This window comes from Myzus persicae, unplaced genomic scaffold, assembly GCF_001856785.1.
Source record: "Myzus persicae strain clone G006 unplaced genomic scaffold, MPER_G0061.0, whole genome shotgun sequence".
In the NCBI taxonomy this organism is placed as follows: Eukaryota; Metazoa; Arthropoda; class Insecta; order Hemiptera; family Aphididae; genus Myzus; species Myzus persicae.
In genome coordinates, this window is record NW_019100537.1 from 51,890 (window position 1) to 65,918 (window position 14,029).

Below are 14,029 nucleotides of genomic sequence, written 5' to 3' on the forward strand. Positions count from 1 at the left end.
CTTCCGAAAACTTTTGAAAGTAGAAACATTTTCGTAGTGAATATAGTTTATTGACTATAATGTTATTAAGAATATTTTTATATTTTCGTTAAAGCAGTAATTTCAAATAAAATAAAATGTATCATTTTATTTTACTTCAACGTCGTAATAAAAACTAGGGTTGACGGTTAAGATAAGCTGGATAGGTATTGTTTTATTATAGGTATTGTCACCGATAATCTGACTTCTATAAACGAAAGTCAGGCACAAAAAATCAAAATTATTTAAGAAGATAACAATTGTAATTTGTAATTCTGTACACCGCTTATAGTGTATTATAAAACTATTTTATAATGTTTATTTTACTGCTAATTGTGCTAACGTTAACTCGTAAAAATGAATAAAAGAAACCAAGTACAAAACTAATTTACGAAACGCCGAAAGGTATGTTAAAAATTTACTGATTATTATTATATAAAATTATCATTAAATACTCATATTAGTTATTGTATATGTATTGTGTTAACCAATAATTACCATACTAAAGACCACTTAAAAAATACTGTTTTATTTATTTTGGACTGATAATCTCTTCACTGTCCAAACACAAATATATATGGATTTATCATCTAATCAGGCAGGCTCTAGTAAAATTTAATCTCGTTTTTCTGACGGCAACATTTTTGTAATAGCTATTTGACAAAACTTTTTTAGTTCTTATAAGTTGTTATTTTTAAAATAAATTTTTATATTTTGTAAATATATTTACAAAATAAATAATGTGTTCAAGTAACAATACAAGACTAGTATATCACAAAATACAAAGTAGGTATTGGCGAAACGTTAAATATTTCGACGTTAGAATCGCCTAGTGTGCAGTCAACTATAAGAACAATGTTTCAATCAGAGTTTGTCAATATGAATGCCGGACTTAGTTTCAAAATTATAACTTTTTGAAGTTTGCAATTTTGAGTAGTTTACGCTTACGCAGATTACTAGACGAATCTACTCGAAAAAAGTACATTTTAAAACTTTATGAAATAGGTAGTATGTAATTATTTATTTTGATGTGTACCTACTTACATTATACAGATCACAATGGTTGGGCTTGGAGGTTTTTATGATATAAGCCAATTTTTTTCATGTGGAAGGGGTAGTAAATATTCCAATCGTACCTACAAATATGACCAAATTACGCCACTGTTATTAAACAAATTACAATCATTATTTTATTTCCAGATTATAATATAGGTAATAAACTCGGATGCAAATAATAATATCACTATTATTTATTAATAATAATGCTATTTGGTAAAATAGATATTGAAGAAAATATAATTTAGTTTTTTTGTTTATCTGTATGGTATGTCTACGGTTTAGGCATGAATGGTGTATGCTCCATAATTCGCCTCGAGACCAGTTTTTCACTGATAAAAAAATAGATTCCAGTCCTATTATTATATAATTATATATTATAATATTATTATATTATGCACTGCTTATGCACATATTTCTATTTTTATTTATTCTTCAAGAAGATATGAGATAATGGGTTTCGATAAACTCGTCTATGCAGGCAAAGTGTATGAATTTATTCAAGCAATGGAACAAAATGTATTGGTCAATTAAAAAATTTTTCAGTAATCCAACAGTTATCCATATGAAAAACTTGGTGTGTTGGTCTAAATTCGTCCGAACTATTTACAGTTAACACTAATACAGTAATACGTACCAACGTGGAAATGTGAACAGACGTTTTATGTGTAGGTAAATAGAACTGTTTCATAACATTTTTGATACATAAAACATTTATTAAACATTTCTTTGCAAGGTTATCAATAACATACAATTCTTGTTGTACTGTCATAACCAATACGGTTATACTGTACCTATGGCTAATAGGCTCAAGTGTAGTAGGTATCGCAAAATATAATCTTTTAATTTTTTATAACATGATATTGTGAACCATCAAAACAATTTTGCGACAATATTAGTTGAAAAACATAATGGTATACAGTTTATTATTCTATATCCTATGTACAATATAGGAATAAACTATTTATGGATTAATAAAATGAATTGTCTGATTAGAAAATCCGGTAATATAACGTGATTGATCGATATTCGATTTTTTAGTAGCTAGGTAGTATAGTTAGGTACTCGAGTAATATTTCATACTAATTATCGACAGTTGATTTTACTCTTAAACTGCTTCGGCGTGTAGTGTATACCTAGATAATGTAACGTAGCTAACATTTGTTGAAGTATTTTAATTTGTAGTTTTACTTAATTGAATCATCAATGTCTGATAAAAATGAAAATATCATGGAGAGTACTCCCAGAACCTACGGGCCAAAGGCGACGGTGGCACAAGTAGTTATCACAATAAACTTTATATTCAAACATTTTTAAAAATAAAACAAACTAATACACTTACAATTAAATATCACAGATTTTCGCTACTATAGCGCAGAGCTTTCTACTAATTGGATTGGGCATGGAAATAGGAATGCCCACAATTGTTATTCAACATTTATATCAAAATCCAGACAGTGAATTCTCTTTAACATTAACTGAAATTTCATGGTATGGTTAGTATAAATAATAAATGTACAGTTTTTGGTAAGTATAACATTTGTAAATAATGGGAATACTCTTTATATGTCGAAAAAAAAAAGGAACATTAGAGTCATTAGAGTCATAATTAGACTACCAAGCGTTTTCCAAGTTATCTATGTGCATTCTATTTGATGTAATTATAATATTATGTGCACTGACATTTCAGATTTCATCAGAACATAAAAATCTTTAAAATTTAAAGATAACCTAAAATAATCAAAAAAAGTTGAGTTTATTAAAAAGAGGTTTGCCTCGTTCTGTTTATCAAATTGAAGATCAGAACACTACAAGTGTAAACCTCAAGTGTCACTAAACGACTTATACAGTCATGTGTCGCTTTTAGATAAAAATGATTGATGGGTATAATATCATAGTTATATGAATATATACTAACAGCTGTTCGCTCGCTAATTCAAATCTTGCACCATACTGTGCCGCAACAAATATATTTACTCAATTTTACATTTATATTTTGCCTACTATGCAGGGAGTATATTGTTCATATTTCATCCGACTGGAAGTTTTCTATCGGGATTCCTGCAAGAAAGGTATGGAAGGAAAAGGTGCATGATTTTCGCCAACGTCCCCAGTATTTTCGGATGGATATTGCTGTACTACACTCACTCCGCGGTTTCACTTTACGCGTCCACCGTGCTGATGGGCTTGAGCATAGGATTTAGCGAAGCCCCGATACTGTCGTACGTCGGCGAAATAACCGAACCGAGACTCAGGGGGTCGATGGCTTCGTTGGCGTGCACCTCGTCTATGCTTGGAATATTGTTGACTTATTTTTTGGGATATTTATTCGAATGGAGGACCGTCGCATTGCTGAGTGCACTTTGCCCGATCACGTGTATATGCCTAGTGATTTTGGTACCTACCTATGTTTGTCATACGCTTCTATGAATAAGTCGTTTTCTTTTTTTTTTACTCAACTGCTGTGTATTTTAATCTTTCGCCTACGCCTGATGCATTGTTAATAGATTCCAGAGTCTCCAGTATGGCTGGTTGCCAAAGGGAAAAACGAAAAAGCCGAAAAAGCCTTACGTTGGTTAAGGGGATGGGTGGAACCCGAAATTGTCAAAGCCGAACACCTTGAACTCATTCGATACAACGAAGTATCTGGAACTCATCGGGGAACCGCCGATGTTAATCGTAACAATTTACTATTGAAATTAGCCCAATTCAAGAATCCGTCGGTATACAGACCCTTCAGACTTATAATGTTTTATTTCCTGATTTCCGATATCGTTAGCAGTGTTCCCTGGAGGGCATTTACCAGTAAAATCATGACAGAAGTTGGTATATTGAATAATCAAAGTTTGCTATTGGTAAATATAGGTACTACGGCTGTATACACATTTTTATAGAAATAATAATAAATATTTATAATGGACTATTTTAAGGTGGTTTTTGCTGTACTTCAAATTATTGGATCTTTGATAGTAGTCTTGACCGTTCATCATCTAGGGAAAAGATTTTTGACTAATTTGACATTTTTTATCAACACTATGTTGCTGTGTTTATTTGGCGCATACATCGTTGCCATGAAGAATAACTACATCAACTCAACTACTTGGATTCCCATATCAATATTATGTGGCATTAACTTTTTCGGAGCTTCAGTCATTATTTTGCCATGGATGTTGCTTAGCGAAGTTTTTCCAAACAAGTAAAGATCATTAATATTATACATCGACTTCTACAAATGTAGTATTCTTAGAAGTATGGCAGTAAGTCAATCGACGAATATGTCGTAAAATCAACAAGTTATGGTGAAATTCAGTGACTTAATTATGGTGGGGGGGGGGGAGGGAAGAATTTAACGGATTGGGTGAGAATGTAGGTAATATTGTTTATTTTTATAATTGCTGTGTAAATTATTTATCTAGTGTATTTCATTGTCTTAATAATCTAATCTAATTCAGTTGATCATGATAATTTTTTTCAGGAGCCGAGGAATCGCAACTGGCTCATCTGCAGGATTAGCTTATTTATTAATATTCATATTAACAAAATCATACATAGCATTGGAGCTTCTATTGACCTTGGAATACACTATGGTTCTCTTTGGTTGTTTGGGCATTTTGGGATCATTCTATTTGTACTTTCATTTACCAGAAACGGAAAATAAAACACTATTAGAAATCGAAGAATTTTTCACATAGAATATATACAAGCTATTTATTTATTATAACTAAACATGTGTTAATAAAATATGTATATATTATTTATTGTTGTTTTTAGATTGCCATAAAATTGATGATTTAAATTTAAAACTATACATTGTATATTTGTATCACGTATTCGACGTACCTACTTAATTAGTCAGTATTATATGTGAGGTATGAAATCTTTTTTTAACTACGAGTCACATCCCGAAAGTAAGAGTACCTACCCAATTTTTGTATTTTTTTAAAAAAATATACAATAAACATTATTGCCTTCATTTTAGCAAACATATTATAGTCATAATAAATATTGTGCAATATCATCGCCTCGAAAGGATAAATGGACAAAACGTTTTGACGGAGCCATTTGGACGTAGGGATGATTTGACTTATAAAAAAATATAATAAATCAATCAATAAAAATATAAATGAAAAAAAAAAAAAAAAAAATAGTTATATTAAATAGTTATCAAACACAGTTATACTTATTCATATTACTTATATTTACTCATATGTACTTTAATACAATTGTAATGAAATTGTTATTTACAATTAGTAAGATATTTTGGGCGGTTCCATGTAAGAATGATACAATTCGTTAAAACGTAATATTCAATTAAAAAACTATAATAAGATAAGATAACCACACCATTCTCATTGATTTTATAATTTATGTGTAAACCAGAATTAAAACATAAGTTTTACTTAGAATCACCCACAATACTTAATTATTAATTTTTACATAATAATTTAATTTTTAATATTTTTAATACTGATTTATTGGGTGTATTTTAATAAATCATTTTTTATGATATTGTCTCTTAATTTTTAATTTTTATTACTTATCAATGATTTAGATTCTGAAAGGAGCAATAAATGTATTGATTTAACAATGATGTGTGTTTTATAATTTTTTTTTTTGTGTCTGTCATCACGGTTTTGGGCAGTAAAAGTGCTTCGATTTTCTTCAACAAAAACTTTTCTGGTAGAAAAGTGAATCTAGTTGGTGCATTCGGGAGGTCAAAATTTAAAATTAACAAAAGTTTTTAATAGGGACAAGAAAGTCGAAAAGTAAAACGGGAATTCTTACTAACACAAAGCCAGTTTTCGAAAACATTGATTTTTGATTTTTTTTCTATAAATGCCAATAAAATTTTATTGGCTGGGTCAAAAAACCTGAATATTTAATACAAGACTCTTGATATAATGTAAAAATAGTAGTTGCAAGATATTAAAAATACTTTGGCAAGATTTTTTTATAAGCGTTTAAAGTTCAAATTTTGACAATATTTATCAAATTGGAAATTGAAAATGATTTTTTAGTTAAAAATGTTTAAAATTTTCAATTTGTATAGGTTAGGATTGAAAATTTAAAACAAGATTCTTTTTTAAGCAGTTTTTTCCTAAAAAATCTAAAAATATACAAACACAGTTATTTTTACAGGCATTTTAAATTCAAATTTGGACAAAATTACATATTAACACAAAGAATAACGTTTATCATTTTGTTGTAATTCAGTTCCAAAAAAGCCCAATTTTACATAGGTATATTTAATATTTTTCCAGTATCACTGATGATTTAGGAATAATATTAATTCAAATTACCGGCTACCATATTAATAATAAGTAATAACAATATAAAATATCGTAGACTGACATACCGTCTCCGCTCAGCATCGTTTTTTGTATAGGTACAATGATATATCATACATTCATACCACTGAATTCAAATTTATTACCATCCATTACAGTGACCTCCTAGACACCTAATGTACAGCAGATTGACATCCACTTACACGTTTTTTATTGATTGGTTTGTTATTTTTTTTCAATACTGACGTAGGTTTGGAATGGATCTGATAAGATAACTTCGCTATTATTAAATAACTAGCCGAGGTTTTACCCAATCTGTGCCCGGGCCGTCAGTCTGTTAGATATTATTAACATTCCTATTTATATGGTTTATTATTATAAATCCATTACAGTGCGACTCTATTAGTTTTTTCTTATTTTTTGTAAAACAATGAGTTACATTTTTATGTATATCGAATCCGTTAGGGCGCGCTAATAGTAACAGCCTTGTATCTTTACTTTCTGCGGCTGGGAGGTATATTTTGTAATTGTAATATCACTCTACGTCAACTCACTAACGCTCCTCCATACATTTCAAATTTAACACTGCACAACGATCTACATGTTAAATCGATCGAAAAGGAATCTGTATTATATTACAAGCGATTCTTCTCAAGTCTGGCAAATCATAATAACCCTCTAATCAGTAACTTAAATACCTTAACACTTCTCATCGTAGACTGAAAAGAAGATGGTGTAGAGATCTTTTACAATGATCAATCGAACTCTTCCTCTCCCCGAGAAAAAAAAAATATATATGAAAATATTTTTACCGTATCTTCCCAAATCTACCATCACGCAAAGAGTTACTAGTAAGTGACATCTTAATCATGTTTTTGTCTCTTTTCACTTATACTTATTATGCTAAGTAGTATAGATTGTATAAATATTATAAAAATAAAAATATAGATTTAATAAACATAAAAAATGACTCCACTACATAGCGATTTCAAATCTTTTACAAAATACCCTCTCTTGATTCCTATCATTCTGTTATTTTTCACATCCCTAAGTCTCTCTCTAATTAAGATAAAAATAAACAATTCCGTCTTTGAATAGGTATTGTCTGTTATTTTGGTCCCCCCTCCTTTTATTATGAAAAAATAATAAACTTTAATGTCTCAAACTTACTTCATACTTATCACAAGTTTTAATATTGTAATACTTAATTTTATTAATAAAAACTGTACAGATTTTTTTTGTACAATTTATTGAAGCAAAATAAAATCATATTATTATATAACAGCTCTATAAATTATTTATTTAAAAAAAAAATACTCATAAAAATATTAAACAAATAAATAACTTTAAGTGTCGTCTATAATATGTATATTCTTTACACTGTTTACGAATTGAACGGTTTAAAGATTATACTTAGTAATGTATCAATTGATTAGAAAAACTGCTAATATTTAATGACGTGTTTAATATCGGTTAATAACAGTTATATAATAATAGTTACTATTTTATAGTAATGACGACAGTTGATTTTTTGTACTTTATTTAATTACTTGCTCGTACCCAGATAGGTGTTTATTTTTTATTTTAAAGTATTGTAGTCCTACTTAAACGATTCATAAATGAAGAATGAAAATGAAAATACTTCGAAAACCTATGGCACAAAAGCCACGGTGGCACAAGTATGTATATCAATATATTATATAACTAGGAATAAATGTATAAAAAGAACTAAAAAAAATGCTACAAAATATTTTGCATTCAAATATTACAGTTTTTTGCTACAATAGCGCAGAGCTTTCTATTAATTGGATTGGGTATGGAAATAGGAATGCCCGTAATTGTTATACAACAATTGTATCAAAATTCAGACAGTGAATTCTCATTAACATTAACTGAAATTTCGTGGTATGGTAAGTATAACAACAATTGAACAGTGTAGAATAGGTAACATATATATATATATATCAAAGTAATTTGAATAAAATATTATAATGTTGATGAAAAAATTATGTTGTTCTAATTTATGACCATCGAAATTGCAGAACATGAAAACAATTTGAAAGTAATAACTAATAAATTGATACAAAGATTTGATGATTTACTTAAATCTGTTCATAAAATTTAAATCGGGACACTTAATAGTTCACGTAACAACTTAAGTAGTTGTACGCGCCTTACGTTAAATGTTTGTAATACAGAATGAATAGAGTGATTCAACAATCGTGATTTTTTCCAAACATTTTTATCGTTCATTGCTGTTTAATAAGTTTTTGCAATTTCAAGACTTGAATAAGTTTCTCCGGCTTTTAAAGAATTTTCTCGTAAGAGACAATTTTGGATGGATCCCGAACCCATACCGATAATAAATGTTTCAGATTACCGTTGTTAATTCAGACGAAAGTACATATTTCGATGTGAAATTCTTGACACGTGATCATTAGCACACAGATTAGTACTTATTTTTTTTTTTTTGCTTGATAAAGGATATGCATAACCGTAAAGTACGACTGTAAGGCGAAGTTAAATATTTATTCAACAATTTCATTAGAGAGTATCATACTCTATATCGCCAGGTGCGCTATATGATTTCCATACAACATTTTCAAAAAAATGCATTTGAAAAAGTAATTATAAAAACAAATGGTTGTCTTTGAAATTTAGATTGTTAAAAAAGACTATAAAAATAGTAATTGAAATTCGAATATTTTCAAATATCATGCTCCTTAAGAATAAACTTAAAAATATCGAAAATCAGAATTTGAAGACATAAAAGGTGGGGCAAATATAATATTTGCAGTAAATCAAAACACGTCATATTTAACTACATTTGTACTGCACAATGCGCATAGTATATAGATCAAAGTCATATCATTGCTTCAACTTTTATGATTAAAGGGAGCTTATTATGTATATTTCATCCGGTCGGAAGTGTTCTTTCGGGATTCCTGCTGGAAAGGTTTGGAAGAAAACGATGCATGATTATCGCCAACTTCCCAAGTATTTTCGGATGGATTTTACTATACAACACTCACTCCGTGGTTTCTCTATACGCGTCGACTGTACTGATGGGCTTGAGCATAGGTTTCAGTGAAGCTCCGATATTTTCTTACGTCGGCGAGATAACCGAACCTAGGCTCAGGGGAGCGATGGCTTCTTTGACGTCCACAGCTCCCACGTTTGGAGTATTGATTTTATTCACTTTGGGATATTTCTTTGAATGGCAAACTGCCGCATTGCTGAGTACACTTTGTCCGATCACTAGTATATGCCTTGTCATGTTGGTATGTTTTAAGTATATTTTATAATCTCTAGTTTTGATTTATTTTTACGTATATTGAAATCGCATAATATCAGTCCCCATTTTGTTTTTAGATCCCAGAATCACCTATATGGTTGGTTGCTAAAGGAAAAAACGAAAAAGCCAAAAAGGCTTTGTGTTGGCTAAGAGGATGGGTGAAACCTGAAGTGGTCAAAATGGAGTACCTCGAACTCCTCCAGTATAACGAAGTATCTGGAACTCAACGGTTAACTCGTGATGTTAATCATAAAAATCTATTTTCAAAATTAGCCCAATTTAAGGAGCCGTCGGTGTACAGACCTCTTAGACTAATCATATTTTATTTCTTCACTTCTATTATCATTAGCGGTATACTTTGGAGACCGTTTATTGGTAAGATCATGACAGAAGTCGGCTTATTAAATAATCAAAGTTTACTACTGGTAAATATATCACAACTATATTATTATTCATTATAAATACTAAAAGGTACAATAATGTTAATTTTTTTTAAATTATTTGTAGGTTGTCTTCGCTGTACTACAAAATAGCTCATGCATGATTGTAGTCTCCACCGTCCATTATCTAGGGAAAAGGTTTTTGACTAATTTGACGTTTTCAGTCAACACATTATTGATGTTTCTATTCGGAATTTACATTATTGCCATAAGGAATAACTATATCTATTCAACTCCTTGGATTCCTATAACTATATTATGTGGAATTTACTTTTTTGGAGCTGCAATTGTTATTTTGCCATGGATGTTATTAAGCGAAGTTTTTCCGAACAAGTAGGTACAGCCAATAACAAATTTAATATCACACGGGTATTAGTATGCCTACTTATGTTTAGGACTATATTTATAATAGCAACTAATCGACTTTAACTTAAAGGAGCACACAACACAAAATAAGTTTTTTTTATTTGAAAGAATGTTCAATTCTAAGGATAATGGTATGGGTTTTACGTTTCTACTCACATTATTCAATAAGTTATGAGCAATTGAAAAAAGACGTGTAACGTCACTGGGCAGGAGTCATCGTAATTGCCTATCCTTTACGTGTAAAAGTTCCTCGCTTCACACAACGATTTATCAACCTAAACATTTTCTTTTTAATATTTAATTGACGTATAAATGTGAGGTTTTATGTGATTAAGACGATGCAAGAATCAGAATTTCAATATGACGTTTAGTTTTTTAAGTATTAAAAATCTTAAAACAGACATTTTGGATAAACCGCACGTCATGGCGAGCGACGCGCGGAGTTCGAAAAACGGGTCAGCCGTTATCCAAAATGTCTGTTTTAAGATTTTTAATACTTAAAAAACTAAACGTCATATTGAAATTCTGATTCTTGCATCGTCTTAAACACATAAAACCTCACATTTATACGTCAATTAAATTTTAAAAAGAAAATGTTTAGGTTGATAAATCGTTGTGTGAAGCAAGGAACTTTTACACGTATAAGATAGGCAATTACGATGACTCCGGCCCAGTGACGTCACGCGGATATTCTACATCTCTTAATATCTCTTAAAGTTATATTTTTTTTTTACATCGTATCTTCACAAAATCATTTCATATAACCATATCTACAATAATTTAGCATTTAAAAAAAATTTAAAAAATTTTTTTATTTGTGTTTTGTGCTCCTTTAGACAAACTCGATAGGTCAGTTGTCAATCCAGTACCTACTTGCTTTCCGAGAAAAGTTGAGTTATACAGCTAGTAGTAACCTAAATTACTTCTTTAGTATCATCGATAAGTATTTAGATATAAAATAAACTCATCCCGGGCTGCATGAAAAATTAATTAATTTAATGGTTCAATAAAACTTAACGCACCAATTAAGAGCCCGCTAAAATACTAAATCATGTTTAAGTTACCATATTTCTATACTATATTGATTTATTAAATGTTTAGTGATAGTACGTGTAATCCGAGTACCACACAATACTCATACAAGCTTGCTGACAGTCTTCCTCAAAATTGTTTTACGTATATTTACTATGATCTTAAATCATTGAATTCGAATTTGAAATATCCGTTATAGACAGTAGAGTCCCCCACAAATGTACCTAGGACAACTGATGTAAAGCAGAGCAGTAACCACTTTTCAACCTTCTTTAAAATTTTTTGTAAGCTATATTAAAATTGTAATTTTAACATAAATATGTTTTTGGGCTGGATACACGTTTATTTGTTTCCGACAAAATTTTAGTAATATGTTTTCCAGGTTATGATTACTAATATTAAATTCGTAAGACATATTTATGATTCATAGAATTTTCTTGCAAGGGAAAAATATCTAATTTTATTCATTCGTTTATTAAGTACCTATACCGTATACAATAACAATATTAGTTATATATTATAAACCATAAAAGTTCAACCAAACAGTGCTTGGAGTAATAATTTATATTTTACTGCTTATTATAAAAAACTAAAAATAGTGGTAGTACAACTATTTAGTACTTAGGTACCAACTCTACTAAAAATAATTTTTCATTTTATGTACACATTACACAATTGTTATAGGTAACGACTAACGACGGTAACGTAATAGCAGAAATAAATAGGTACCGATTTGATTTAATTTAATTTGCTCTGTAGAATTTAATTAATTAAATACAATCGGAGCTCAGCAAGAATTGTTTTGTGGTATCTAGAGACCCAACATAATAATTATTATCCCATAACCGTTAATATAATAGACTAATATTCCCAGTCAAGTGTCACTAAAGAGGGAATTCCTTGACTCGTATTCAAAATTTTAATCTTAATTTTAATCTCTCATCACGTTTACAAGGGTATTGGGCTCAAAAGTACAGTTTGTGTATCTATTTCTTACTGTAAAAAATGCATAATAGACTAGCTGTTATCAACACATTAAGTCAATGATAATATTAGGTATATAAATTATAAAACGAAATCAACACAATAAAAATCTAAACATTAGAGTAATTATTACTCTTATTCAATAGGTAATATTATGTGAAGAATATTAGGTCTTGAAATGTTGGAACGAAATAAAGTTTGGATGCCAACGACCATACCACGTTGAATACACCAGTTCTCGTCCGATCACTGAAGTTAAGCAACGTCGGGCGTAGTTAGTACTTGGATGGGTGACCGCTTGGGAACACTACGTGCCGTTGGCATTTTTTTATTTCATGTATATTTGATATTTTTTTTCATATGTTTAACCATGCATAAACGTAAATCTTACTATATACTAGCTATATACTTATATATATAATACTGTGCATCGGGTTTCTTTATTTTGAATTGTAATAATCTCTAATATTAGACTCTAATAATGAATAGTTAATATAATTTATATTCTTTTTTTTTATCGTAGTTCAAAATTATTTTGATATTTAATAATTGCCGACAGTTATTTACACTTACTCGTCAAAATATAATACCGTGTACCTATCCAACTATTTTTAATTGAATATAATTACCTATAATAATTACTGTATATTTTAGTTTTTGAATTATATCAATAATTATACTAATTAGGTAGTATGTCTTTGGTTCATACAACATAATACAATATTATTGAATTTAATTAAATACAATTTTTATTACAGAAGTCGAGGAATCGCAACTGGATTAACTGCAGGATTGACATATTTACAAATATTCATTTTAACAAAATCATACTTAACAGTAGAGACCCTCTTAACCTTGGAATACACGATGGTTTTCTTTGGTTGTTTTGGCATTCTTGGATCACTCTACTTCTACTTTTATTTACCAGAAACAGAAAATAAAACATTGTTAGAAATCGAAGAATCTTTTACATGAATACAAAATAATTTAATTTTAAGACCACTATATCTAAACCATAAGTAACTATTAAGCTACCTTACAAAATAATGGTACATCAATTTTGAAATTTTACCATAAGCCACAAAATTACCCCATCTATTACCCGGTTTAAGGTTGTTTTACTACCATGTAACTATTAAATGACATTCTAGTTTATTATTTTAAGAGTTTTAAAAATTAATAAGATCATCATATACCTATGTGTCGTAATATAATGTGTTTTGAAATTTATTAAAATTATAAAAATTAATTTTTTACTTTTTTTTTCTTATAAAATATTGCAAAGTATCAAGTATGACGGACTTTATAATATAATGATTGAGACTTAGATGGAGTCGTTGTTCATTCTTCACACTTCATAGACTTCAACAACAACGGATCGTTTGAAGTTTGTCAATGATAATATTGAAAATACCTGGAAATGTTTCATATCCTTTTTGATACATCTAATCTCTATTAAACATTTCTTTGCAATAGGTTATTAATACAATCCAAAATTTATGAAATTTTTCCTTATACCCATATTTTTTTTTTTATTCTTCGTGGAGATA

The 14,029-nt window shown here is 29.3% G+C and overlaps 2 protein-coding genes across 3 annotated transcripts; both read left to right on the top strand.

Annotated features, from left to right (window-relative positions):
• The first annotated feature begins 2,280 nt into the window (after positions 1–2,280).
• Positions 2,281–4,828, top strand: LOC111031571 (facilitated trehalose transporter Tret1-like). The gene is made up of 6 exons (XM_022311594.1): positions 2,281–2,352; positions 2,432–2,570; positions 3,086–3,471; positions 3,582–3,929; positions 4,005–4,270; positions 4,550–4,828. Exons 1-6 carry the CDS (start codon positions 2,281–2,283, stop codon positions 4,764–4,766), a joined length of 1,428 nt encoding a protein of 475 aa, XP_022167286.1. The 3' UTR covers positions 4,767–4,828.
• A 2,972-nt stretch (positions 4,829–7,800) lies between these two features.
• On the top strand, positions 7,801–13,655 carry LOC111031244 (facilitated trehalose transporter Tret1-like). Of its 2 annotated transcripts, none has more exons than XM_022311124.1 (6): positions 7,801–8,041; positions 8,134–8,272; positions 9,258–9,643; positions 9,735–10,082; positions 10,165–10,434; positions 13,238–13,340. In XM_022311124.1, exons 1-5 carry the CDS (start codon positions 7,982–7,984, stop codon positions 10,432–10,434), a joined length of 1,203 nt encoding a protein of 400 aa, XP_022166816.1. In that variant the 5' UTR covers positions 7,801–7,981; the 3' UTR covers positions 13,238–13,340. The 2 variants fall into 2 exon arrangements, with proteins under 2 accessions (XP_022166816.1, XP_022166809.1); XM_022311117.1 differs by having other exon boundaries at positions 7,819–8,041; positions 10,165–10,430; positions 13,238–13,655.
• Positions 13,656–14,029: the final 374 nt, after the last annotated feature.